A 13,490-nucleotide genomic window follows, 5' to 3' on the forward strand; every position below is an offset into this window, starting at 1 on the left:
ACATGGCTGGCTCAGGTGGTGGAGAAATGGCACAATGAGCTAGCTGGTGGCTGCAAGGGGCTGTTGGCTGAGGACCATCTTGGAGAAAAAAATTCTCCTAGGGATATAACCCACAAAATGGTGGGTAACACCTCCCAAGCTAGAAAAATCAACACCGACAACAAAACCTTTTTTACTCCAAACTCCTCAAATCTCCTCTTCCTCTAACCCCTGTGTAGGGTTTGCCCAATGAGCCCTGCACACTACCAAATAAAGGAAAACTCAACTCTCAATATCCCCTCGACTCTAACCTCAAAAAATATAATCAGAACTCTAGTCTCAAGATAGGAAATCTCTCTACAAATCACCGGATCTCCCAACCAACTCCAACTAAAGTAATTTATGCTCCACGAACTGCCTCTGCACCAAGGAGGTGCACAGAACTGGGTAAACTCCGGCAATATAGCTATAGGAAAGCCCTGAATTGGACTGCCAAAATTCTTCACTAGGGAGACACTCGAAGTTCTCTGAAATGGGGGTGGGGTTTCCCCTGAAATCCCTCTGAAATGGGGGTGGGGTTTCCCCTGAAATCCCTGTGCTAAACAGCACTACTACCCTTGTGCTAAACAACTCCAAGAGAATATGAAATGTTACGTGTAATAGTCAAAAGATGATCAACAAATGAGCCTCTCCTTTTATAATTTCTTGCCATGCTTGTAGACTCTTTTTTAATATTATTTTATTTTATTGGTGGGGCCAATTTTCCAATAATTGACTTTTGCTGCCATTTTAATAAAATAATAATTTGCCGTCATTCTCCAATAAAATAATACTTGCCCCTTTTTAGTTAAATTACCAAAATTGGGCAAAATTCCTTAGTGATTCCCATGCTCACAAAACTGGGGATATTACAATACTTCTTGCCATCATGCTTTCATGAATTTGACTTAATAACACCTTGAATAGTTCTCTACATCTCTTCTAAGTGTCTCCATTAATCTTAATATCCTTCTAGAAGAGAATAGATCTATCACAACAAGCTCTGACCTCCTGAATATGAAACATAACTGTCCTTTGGTTGTTGGCAGTGCTCTCCAACAAGTCTGCACCTAGTCATGAAGCTCCCTACTTGATGTCAAATCTCTCTAAAGAAAAAGTCCATCCAACTCTCCTCTCAACCTAACTTGCAGCATTTCTCCATTCTGCAGTCTAGTGCTTCTCTCCCCCACATAAAATCTATGATTAGATCAAAAGCATACAGCTTCCTAATACCATGTTAAACTTCAAAGCAGCAACAACTGAAAGAAAAAGAAGATACCATGAAGGTGTTTGAAACTGTATTGACTTATTCCTTTGCAATGTCGCATATCTTAAAACTATAATATAAACTTTTCTATAACCAGATCTCATCTAAGCTTATCTATATTCAATCTTGATTGATGTGAATATGCTTGTAACTACTTTGCATGTATAGAGTCGTATCCTAACTAATTGTAACTAATGCAAGTTGTATGCGTGTTATTTCTTCAAGATCGCATGCATCAGATCTATTCAATTAATTTTCTGAATTTTAAATTTACATAAAAACATGTCAGATGTTGATTTTGCACTGTTAACATGGCCATGCTCATAGAAGCATGGCTGGCACGGTGACAGAACTAAAAGTGGAGATTTATTTCTAACACATACCTGATCGAAAAGAATGATACGAAAAAAGTCTGGATCGAAGTATCTTCTATCGCGGCCACTTGTACCAGCTCCAGGTCCCCCATGAAAAAATATGACTGGCTGCACAAGCATATGTATATTGTTATTAATGGAAGTAAATATATATGATCAACCAATATGGACTACACCAACCAAAGAATAATAAGGTCTCCAACGATAAAAAATTATTCCAATAGATGAGAACTGTTATGGTAGTTTTGACCAAAACCGACAAAAGGAACTACTTGAGCTCTCTAACCTACAACTAGTACTATAACATTGGAATAGAATTCGTTGAAGACAAGTATAAAGATGAAGGTACAATGAAAAAACCTAAGCATAGATGTTACAAAGCCATATGAACTAGTGAGTCAATGAGAAGCAACTTGTTAGTGATACCAATTATGTCTCCATATGAGACGAAGAATTGACTATTATGTAATGTGCGATGAACTGCACCATTTGAAATGTTATAAGTATGTGTGCTTATGTTAATATGATGTTGTTAATCAATACAAAGGAGTACTTTCGAAATTGACAAATGCCAATAAACTCCCCAACCTATAAATATACTTAGATTAATTGCCAGGGCATCAGCCTTTGTCCCATGTGAGCCCCTTACGACGGCTGCCAGACAATGTGTGTGTAGTGTGCACTGAGTCTTTAATGTAACAGCCATTATCTATCAATGTTCATGCACTACAATCTGCTAATTTTGGAAGCAACGGGTTTGGGTTTTCTCATATTCAAGTCTCTCTTAACATCTGGTGCCATTGCAAACAATTGTATCCTTGAGGGTTTCTATTGGAAACAACAGATAATTCGTATCCTACCATATATTGGTGTTTAATGCAATGATCATTGCCTAAATATGTTCTCTTCATATTAAAGACACATACTTCATTGTTCTTAGTTTTCTATGCACTTATCTATTAACATCTAGCGCTATTGCAAACATGTGAACCTTCCATCGTTTCTCATGAAGACAACGGATAATTATATAATATTCATAGGTGGCAATAGCATGATGGAGCATGTTTGAATGTGTTCAAGAAGATAATAAAATGCATCAGTATAAGTAAATCTCAGATCTCAGTACTCAGGTTGTATACAAAAGGACCAAGCATTAAGGAGGAGATAAACATCAATTTTAGCACAATTGAGTGTTGGAGTTGTAACTAGGTTCGGTCTTCATAAATATATTTTGACATTGATGTATTTATTTTGTCAAGCATGTTCTTCATGCCAAAAGAAATAATTATTTGTATCATGTCCCATTTGGACATTTAAAAGAAAAAGAAAAATAATTTTTAAAAGGCATATTTTAGTGTCTCCAAGTTGACCAAGTCAGCCCTCCAGAAGACAAGTCAGCCTACCCAAAGGACGACTCCCTTCGCATGAATAAACAACTATATATTGGCATCTATACTCCATCACTTGGCAACCTATTCAGACTTCATCTATGGAAAATTTCGGACATCTTTGGCATCTTTCTCTATTGTATACGAACCTCCTGAAGCACTACATTTTCTGTGGTATGCGAGTCTCTGGGCACTGCACTTCTGTGATGATGTGAGCTTCTGTGGTACCTTCTCTCTGTGACATGCAAAGTTCCCTAAGGATTATACTTTTGTGATCATCCTTCTGTGGATCCAAGTTTTTTGTGGCAGTATACCTCTATGGATCCGAGCTTTCAGTGAGACCATAATTCTGTGGATCCTAGACATCATTGCTTCTGTGTTTATGCAAGCTTCTATCCTTGAGGGACGTGGCATCTAAGGACATGCAGGTGGAAAACTTATTGAAGAACCTGTGGACAGAATAGTGGCAGAATTTGGACTGTTGGTAGAGGGCCGACTTGGCACTTGGATCATTGGTTCTTGGATTTCTCTTGTTGACAAAGAATCTATAAGGAAAGGATTGATGGGTTTTCCCCTTGTGGGTTTTGCCCTGGTGTCATGTCCCTTCTCAAACACATTTGTAATAAGGTATTTCCACACATTTTTGCACAATTTTGGCTAAGGGAAAGAACCTAGCATTTTCGACTTCGGGACTTAGGAGGAAATTCGACTTAATTTGGTTGCTAGTGGAAGGTGCGGGCCACCCACGTGGGAATTCGAACTAGACCATTCGAATTGTTTGGATGGAATTCAAAGTGCTGGATGGAGGGGCCCACCTAAGGCAAGGAAGGCCCACAAAGATAAAAAGAGGAGAGAGCTCTCATTTGGATTCATTCTTATACCTTGCAATCAAAATTACTTGACTGTTCGCTCTGCTGTTTAGCTGAGTCAACCGATTGTTTAGCCACGAATCTCTCAAGTGAGGGATTCAACCTCTACTTCGGGGGACCATCTGTGCCCGCCCTAGAGAGGCAGTTCCATAAGTATTTCAGGAGTTCTGGGAGTGTGTACAGCACTACCATTCAGCCACAACAGGGAGTGTGTATTTCTGGCTAGCTGGAGAATACACAGGGGGAGTTTGGAGCTATCAGTGATCAAGCATTTTCCAAGAGAGTTAGAGGATTGGGAGAGAAACAAAGGGTCAGCCTTTCTTGTGAGTTTTGGAGCCAACAGAGCCAGGATCCCAGCAATTCGATTTACAATTACCCGAGGCCTGCATAGAGAGCCACCACTAGGCTCACGTGGGAGTTAGAGGAAGGAATTGTAGAGTTGGAGCTGGTCGGGAGAAGTAGGAGATCACTTGGAGGGCCATTTGAGGAGGATTGCTAGAGTTAGGAGGGCAGAGATTGACAGGATCAGTCACAGCAATAGAATTCGAAATTGGAGGAGGGCCAAGTTGTGAAGGATCAATTTTTGAAGGTTGGAACCAAGGGAAACCCTTTCTGAATTTTTCTAGGTTTTGGGCAAGGATCACACTCCTAATTTTATAGAATTTTCTGGGCAGATCTAAGGGGTCAAACAAGGGTCCCAACTTAGCCTGCAACTAGAGGAGCTAAGGGGAATTTGGGTCAAAATTCCAAGATCAACATTTGGCCAATTCCTTCGTGGGTTTTTATAGGTTTATGCCAAGGAGCAAGGAGCTGAAATCTCATAATTTTCTGAGCATGGGAAGCAGTGATTCCAACCCTTTGAAGTCAGCAGACGGAGCAGTTTTCTGGGGCAGCGCAGTTCAGTTTGGTGTAGTAGTTGTAGAAGCCTTCAATTCAACATTTTCTCACCTAGGTTTTGTCAAGCTTGTCCATTAGACAAGCCCAGGTACACCATTCTATTTTACGATTGTATTTTGCTCCTGAAGAAGTAATAAAATGGCTCAACAGTTCTCTATTTCCAGTGTTTCCATGGGTGCTTAATGTATATTTCGTTTTTCTAATTGTTGGATTGTTTGCATGCTTTGTATATCACTTACATTCTTGTTTAGGATCATCACACCTAGCCTCTAGCCTAACTTATCGTGTATTTTGTATCTTGTGCATTGTGATCTTTATTTCTCTTGTTAAATTGATAATTGTCTGATGAATAACAAACGAGAACTAAAATGGAATAATAAATATCTTCACAGGTAATTATCATGATTGTTGGACACCTAATCCTCTAATGGTTGGTGTGGAAACTAAACAGTCAAAGGGAGTCCAAGAGGTCACTTGGAATATGAAACCAAGGGTCACTCCAATGTATTATAAATATGTATCATTGTGAATAATAATGTCATTCAAGGATTATCTTTCATATCTCCTGTCCGCCATGGTTATGTTTATCATGGTATCAAAGCTAGTAGGTTCATAACCTGCTAAATCTTGTGTGAGCCAATTTTTTTTGTGGCCTGTGTAAACCTGCGCTTCTTTGTCTCAATGAAGCTTGTGGGTTTGTGTCTTTCTATGCATTTTTCAGGACATAGGTGACGTTTCTCAACTCTGCCATTCCTCTGTCACCTGCAGACCTGCACTAAAATTGCAGAGAGGAATATTACTAGGTCTTGTTGAAATTTCTAAGTCTAACCCGTTAGAAATTTTCCTGCACTATCTGGTTTATTTCACCTACTTGTTTAATTACTGAACAAGTTATTTAACCATATAAATATTGAAATAAACACAATGCAGTCTCAACCATCTACAGATCATCAACTGAAAGAAATAGACAAACACACAAGGGACACTATTATTTTTTGACAATCGTCCCCGGAAAAACCCAACTTGGGAAAACCGGTGCAGCAGTTCTGAGGGTTTTATTATTAAGCAACTTTTCTTGAGTACAACTGGGTGCCAAACTGGCTCACCCGACAGAGAAATCTATCTGGCAGTAATACCTCTCTTCGGAAGCAGATATTCAAAAAGTCTGCTCCATGAAAACTCTCCAACGCCTCCATGGACTGAAGCAAGCACCCCAAGCGTGGTATGAGAGGATCGATAGCTACTTGATGAAGTTGGGATTCACTAGGAGTGAAGCCAACCCTAACCTTTACTTGAAAGTGGAAGATGACAAACCTCTCATACTGGTGTTGTACGTTGACGACCTCTTTCTGACAGGTGCAGACCCTCTCATTCACAAATGTAAGAGGGAGTTGGCTTCTGAGTTTGAGATGAAGGACCTAGGACTGATGCACTATTTCCTAGGACTAGAAGTCTGGCAGAAGCCAGGGGAGATTTTCCTATCTCAAGGAAAATATGTGGTGAAGATATTGGAGAGATTCGGTATGGTGGACTGCAAGCCCGTGACTACCCTGATGGAGCTTGACTTCAAGAAGTTAAGCGGTAGTGCTGCCGGAAGTGCTGCCGGACCTGTTTTACAAAATTCTACCGAGTATCGTCAACTCATCGAAGCATTGATGTTCTTGGTGAACTCCCGTCTAGATATATGTTTTGCAGTCAACACGTTGAGTCAACATATGGTTGAGCCTCACCACACACATTGGATTGGTGCCAAGAATCTGTTGAGATACCTTCGTGGCACAATCACTCATGGGTTGAGATACACTGCCGGAGATGTGAGACTACATGGATATACTGATGTTGATTGGGCAGGCAGTGTGGTGGACCGAAAGAGCACTTCCGGGTGTTGTTTCTCTTTGGGATCTGCCTCGATATCCTAGATGAGCAGGAAGCAGAAGTCGGTGGCTTTGAGCACCACTGAGGCAGAGTACATTGTTGCGAGTATGGCCTCTTGTGAGGTGGTCTAGTTGCGGAAGCTCTTCAGTGAGTTGTTTGGATTTACATTGGATACTACCATGATCCTGTGTGACAACCAGAGCGGGATTCGTTTATCAGAGAATCCTGTATTTCATGATCGCTCCAAGCATATCGATATCAGGTACCACTATATCCGGGATATGGTGCAAAGGGGAGCAATAAGGCTCCAACATATCGGTACAGATGAGCAGGTCGCCGACATTTTGACGAAGCCCCTGGGAAAGGTCAAATTCTTGACTTTCCGAGAACGACTTGGTGTCGTTGTGAGACCCTCTTATGAAGGTCATGTATGATGCATACATTGAGCTTTTGGAGCTCCGGGGGGTTTGGGGTACTTCTTGGAGCGACATGCGACCACAAGGCAACTCACCCTCCCCTAGTGGTGCGCTATGTACAGGGTGAAAGGTTCAACCTTCCCCTGTGATACCCCATGGCGACTTAGGGACAAGATGATTAGTTCTCCTGTCAAGGCATCCTACCCATGCAGTCTAGGACTCATGGGAAGTACCTCTCATCTCATCAATGAGCAAGGAAATGGGGTTAGGGACCATAGTAGTACTATCGATGGACGCATCGTTGTATCTACCGTACTCCCTATGCTAGGATGACCTCCATTGATCTGGGATCAGTGAGAGTGGTATGACACTCTGTCTGGGACTGACTTCGAGTCAGTGGAGGATGGTATAATACATCCTCGATCATTTCTTCTTCATAATTCAATAGAGCAGAGCAGAGCCAAGCAGTGCAGGGAAGTGCATTTGATGGCAGAGATAGTACCGACGGTCAGACGAATTAGCAGATGGAGTTCTCCCTAGTTGAGAGGGAGTGTTAAAATTGGCAACTAGGGCCAAACTCCATGTGGGTCATCTTATTTATGGTAGCTAATATTTTTCCTTGATTCCTCTCATCGAGAGGTGTAGGATTGATCTAACGATCATCCAATTCGACAAGTATTTATGGAGATATGAATTTATTTGTATTTACTTGACAAATTGTCAAGGTCGGCCAGCAGCTAAATGTGTGGCACACATGCCCAACATATCATATAAATACAAGTGAGGTTGAGTCATTATTCACTCATCTCATCTCTCACACATTCTTCTCTCCTTAGCTGATTGGGTTTACACACAAGGAAGAGAAGCTCACACGTGGGAAGAAGGAGGACACAGAAGGGCAAGAAGGAGGACACAGGAGGACGCAGAAGCTGCAGCAAGACGCTTTGGACAGCATTGACTTTTAAGAAGTGCGGTTTTGGTGTGCAGCCTTTCCTAGGCAGGCCGCAATTTTTGGCAAACAAACCGAGGCAATCTGACCTCTGGTTTGACTAGCATTGACTGCCCTAGTTTGGGGCAGTAGGTTGACTTCAGTTGACTGCAATTTGACTGTGTTTTTGGGGTTGTTTATGGGCTGCTTCTTCTTGCTGTTGGAGGACTAGATGATCGAGAAATTGACCAAGCATATTGAAGGTCAATTTCATCTTGTTTGACCAGATTTGACTTTGCTGGTTAGGGTTTGTTGCTGCTGTCATAAAATTACATATTTATGTATTTGTACTATTTCTCTCTGCTAAACTATTGAAGACTAAAGAAGAATTGATCAAAGGGTTTCCCCACATTGGGGTTCGTCCCTGGCTAGCTGCCACATCTAGTGTCTCTTGTATTAACTTGTTTTTTGTCGATCTATTAATGTTCTATCAGTGTTTTACTTTATGTCTATGTGATTGCTAAACAGTGGCTAATAAGAAGAAATCGAAGTAAACTGCACTAAGCATAGAATATCCTATAATTTAACACTATTTCTATCTTGGAGCTTCTTATTTGCAAATGTGATGCTAGTTGGATATACTCTCTAATATTGTAAGTTCAAATTTAACGTTATTTTTCTTGTTGCTGCATACATATGAATTTCGCTATGATTAGGGCTAATTGTTGCATGTACGAAATGTGGAAATACGTGTTTATTTAGTTTATTCTTTTTATGGGCGATTGTTAGATGAATGAAATGTCCTAGAGATCATGTTATCTTGATAAGATTGCACCATTTGTATGATGTATAAATGCTTGAAAGTCACTTTTCTTCTCTTTACTCTAACATTGGATGAAGTTGACTTTTGGAGCCTCCTTGAACAAGAAACTAAATCCTTCTTCATTGTTATCCTTGACTCCACATCCCCAAGTGAATTAGGCACTGGTCCCTCGAAAAGGCTAGAACCTAGTAGGATCATTTGACTTCTTTGGGAGAAAATTCTTGTTTGATCCTTTCCCCTCACCTTGGCCAAGTTAAAAGCATCATTGGTTGCCAAAATCTATCCCCTAACCTGGGCTAGGTCGACTTGGCCTTGTGTGGTCCCATTCTTCACCAAAGCCTATTTATCAAGGACTACTCGAGAAATCAAGTTCTCAAAAAGGATTTTAGGGATTGAGAACATCTTTTATAGGTCTTATCCTTCTCCCTCAACCCTCCAATCCTCATCCCCTCTCCCTAGAAGATCAAGTCCCTTGCTTAAAGAGCAAGCAAGCCCTATCCTTCAAACTCTTCTGGAAAGGGAATCATTTGGGTCACTCCACCTCTTTATTGATCTACACTTTATAAGTGACTTCCTAACTACCGGGTATCCTCCCATCGATGAAAGTCCGTAAAGAGCAAGGAGTCTTAGTTGTGGTGACAATGGGCTAAATCTCCATAGTTCTCCTTCACCTAGCTGTTGCCCTCATAGAAACCCCTTTTAGGTCCCCTGCTAGTTTGAGCTATCAGATCAACTATTGTGAAATAATAATATATTTGAGCGTTGGATGATAATAGACTTTCCTGCTTTATCAATCATCTTTAACATATTTTTCACTGGAACAACTGTATTAGGGCTATTAAAGGATTATTGTAAGCTCTGTACTCAGTCTTTGGTTTTAAATTCTTTGCTGGTGCATTTCCTAATTTAGATACCACTACAAAAAAAATTCCCCCTGAATATTGCCTTGAATTTTCTTTCACAAATGGATAAAAATCATAATATCATGTTTTTATCTGAAACGTCCCAAAATGTAAACAAGACATATTAATATCTCTATGAGGAAAATTCCTCTTGAATGTTTGTTTTTTGTTTCATAATTGAATAACAATCATAATATTGTTTTTTATCAGAAACATTCTTAAACTTAAACAAGACATATTAATAATATCTATAGGATATCCAGATTGGTAATGATTATGCAATAGAAGAAGTAACTATAACCCTTTTACAATCAAAAAAGCACTATTTCATAAAAATAACTAGTCGATTCTGAACTATGGTATGACTGCAAATTTGTTCACACTGTTTGCTCTTCAGACAAGTATTTCAACAGAGAGATAATCTTCTCATGCCGGACATAGTTGTGCAAGGCTCATTTAAAATATCAGAAGGACAATTACAGGAAAAAATTGAGAAAAAGACTTCTGTTGCAAAATTATACCATTTAACAAATAAGGTTGACTATTTGACTTGCCCTGCTAACCTCAGCCTCTGCAAACTAGAAACTAGATTTGGTACACGTTTCTCTAGATTTGTATCTTGAAGTTGTCAGTGACAAACAATAAATACTAATAACATTTTTAAAGTGTCAATTGGATCTAGCTCAGGTGTTTGAGAGAAGGAATTTTTATCCTCGGTACCTAAGTTCAAATCCAGTTGTGACATGTTTCGCTCTTGGGTGAGCCAATTGTGGATTGGGCCTCTTCATCAGCCATGCAGAATATCTCAATATTGCTTAAGCAGGTGCGGTGAGAAGGTGCATGTAATAAGTAAAATAAAAAATTAGTATTTGCAAACTATTTGCATAAGGAAATATTTTTGTTTATGTGATCTCTAATGTATGTTGTATAGATTAAGGTACAAAAACATGAAAAGCATTCAAAATTGCCCTAATAGCTTATGTATTTAAGGATGATCTATTGACAAGCTGTGAAATATGAAGTAACTTTGCTGTATGAACATTTTGAACAAATCAAGAACACAGATTGACTGGTATCTGGTTCACTCTTTTCTATGCAATCTTAAGTTTTAGGGAACAAAAAGAAAGAAAAACATCCAAACTACTTACATGTCCATCTGGATTTCCGCTCTGTTCCCAATATAATGAATGAAGATCTGAAACTTCAAGAAAACCTGAACTGTATGGCTTGATTTCTCCATAGAGATCCCTACGAAAAAGTCTTCCATTTCTTAATGCATTGAATACTTTGTTCCGATCATTCCCCTTGGATTCTATAATCTGGGAACCTGGTTCTATGCTCTTTCCTGTAAATAAGTATTGATTACATTTTTGAGTAATTCTTGTTAGCTTTTCATTATTATTCCTCTTTATGGTATTCATAGGAATTCCCTGATGTTATCCAACACTTTCTAAAACAAATTATACTTGAGGAAATTTTGGGATTATAATTCTATATGTGACGTAGTGGAGTATTTGATTTGATGCAAGAATCTTTGAAACAGGTAAGGCAATATCCAAGGGAAAAAAATGACAAACAATGGTTTGCAAAGCCTGAATAATGTAATAGGATTTCAGACAGATAAACGGGCAAGGCAATATCCAAGGGAAAAAAAATGACAAGCAATAGTTTGCAAAACCTGAATAATGTAATAGGATTTCAGACAGAATAGTTTAGAAGTATGACCGAATGGTAGATTTGTTAAAACATGAAAGGAGACTTAGCATAGTTTTGAAGTTGTTGATTAAAATTTAATATGGCTAAAACATCAATGTTCCACATTTAATTTTTAATGTGCTTTAGGATGTAAAATTATAAGTGACCATGAACTGTGAAGGGCGTGAGAAGGCATTGAGAAAAGCTCTTTCAAACGTCATATATACAGAAACAATTGTTTACCCCGAGAGTGATATCCAAGTATTTTGAACTTCATACACAGTTTTGATTTGCCTCAGTGTTTCACTTAGGAGTCGAGAAAATCTTTCTAGAAATAAGCAAACATGACATGATGATGCAAGGAAGTCATAAAGGATAAAAGTTTTCGAAAAAAGTGAAGAAAGTAGGAAAGCATGCAAGGATGACCTACAATACTTATAAGTGTTGAGATTCACAAGTGTTTTCAAGAGTATCAAATAGAACCAAAACCAACCCAAATTCTGCAAAGAAGCAAGAGTTAAATGACAGTAGGGCAGCCAAAAGAGGTGCAGCCCTATAGAGAAAAATAAACCCCAGCACAAGTACACTAGAGAGAGAAATAATCCAAGCACAACATAGATCAAACCAAGAACAAGACAGCACAATGCTTTAAGGTGCCCTCCTTTAGGCTAAATCACTTCTATAAGAATTAATGAAATCATCAGTGTTTGAAAATACAAATAAGAATTGTGTAACTGTATACAGACACAAGTTACAACTAAAGATGAGGGGTGCTTTACCAAAGCAAGTGTTATGGGCCCTGTTGTTTCACAAAGTGTCTAGGCACCGCAACAACGCTCAGAGTAAGGGCTGTCACTCCTAATCCTTACTCACTCCGTTTAGACTCTGTTTTAGACAAGTCAAGGGGGGTAGTCCCTAAAGTAAATGAATGAGGATAGCCTGTGAAACGCAAGCTCCAGGAGATTTTAAGGATGAACAACTTGATGAATTTAAAGCAAGTCTCTGCTAAATAAGACACAATCATGAGATAAAAATGACTACAGACCAGTGCCTTTAATGTGATTTAACCAAAGACTACATAATAACAAGTTATCCAGAACAATTGTCCAATATGTGACAAATGGTGACAATCAGGAATGATCAATATAAATGCCCAAAACTTTAACATGCAAGAGATTCCAAATTTAAAATGATTTTAGTTAGGAATTCAAATCTAGAATTAATTAACTTTCTCCTATAGCCAATATAATTTAACACAATTATCGCACCTGACAATGGAGAAATATCAAAAACGCATTTAATCACAAAATAACACTAAGGAACTTCAAATTTAAATTTTAATTATTCCTTAGGCAATAACTTTAATGGTAACTGAAGCAATCAAAATCTTTTTTTAATGTGACCGAAGTAAAACAAATCAAAGGATTAATAAATTAAAATTTTAATGGGCCATAGGCCACATTAAAAAAAAAAATTATGTGAATGAGTGAATCCCTTTAATTTAATTCCTTAGTCACCAAAATTTTAAACTTTTTAATTTTTTATATGTTTCAAATTTTTTAGATTTTATTTTTATTTTTTTTAATGGTTTTTGAATGTAAAGAAAAATAAAATAAAAAATCAAAAGTAGAAAAAAAAAGGTAAAGCAAAACAAAGTCAAATCATTAATTAAAAAAATGTCAAAAAACAAAAGCGTAAACTAAAAAAAAAAAAAATCGAATGGTGGAATGAAATTAACTAAACCCCCCAAAAAAATCAAACCTAAGTGCATACATAACAATAAAAAAAAATCTCCCGGATCCGGGTGGCACCATCAACCTTACTGTTTCCCATGCAAGGAATTAATGTCTGGTACTGCCAGCTGCAGAGCAGCGTAGCCTCCCGGGACTTAAACTCACGCGAGCTGGGGAAGGTTATTAATGTTGGATCGGTTGGTGGATTCGCATTTATGCTCTGCGTTGATCGACGCAACATTCCTACAGTTATAATCATGCTGCTCCATAGCTATTTCACCATGCCTTGTGCTCAGTCGCGCGGC

The 13,490-nt window shown here is 38.6% G+C and overlaps 1 protein-coding gene across 5 annotated transcripts in view; it reads right to left on the reverse strand.

Annotated features, from left to right (window-relative positions):
• The window catches only part of LOC149139312 (proline iminopeptidase-like), a 392,388-nt gene that overhangs the window by 341,386 nt on the left and 37,512 nt on the right, over positions 1-13,490 (reverse strand). For all 5 annotated transcript variants that reach the window (XM_089446646.1, XM_089446647.1, XM_089446645.1 and 2 more), the window contains exons 2-3: positions 10,906-11,102; positions 1,669-1,767 (exon numbers count right to left, since the gene is read on the reverse strand). In XM_089446646.1, the coding sequence (XP_089302772.1) occupies positions 1,669-1,767; positions 10,906-11,102 (296 nt within the window). The remainder of the gene's footprint in view (positions 1-1,668; positions 1,768-10,905; positions 11,103-13,490) is intronic.

Source organism: Pinus tabuliformis, chromosome X (genome assembly GCF_031772625.1).
Source record: "Pinus tabuliformis cultivar Carrire ecotype Pingquan chromosome X, CPIR1, whole genome shotgun sequence".
NCBI classification, from domain to species: Eukaryota; Viridiplantae; Streptophyta; class Pinopsida; order Pinales; family Pinaceae; genus Pinus; species Pinus tabuliformis.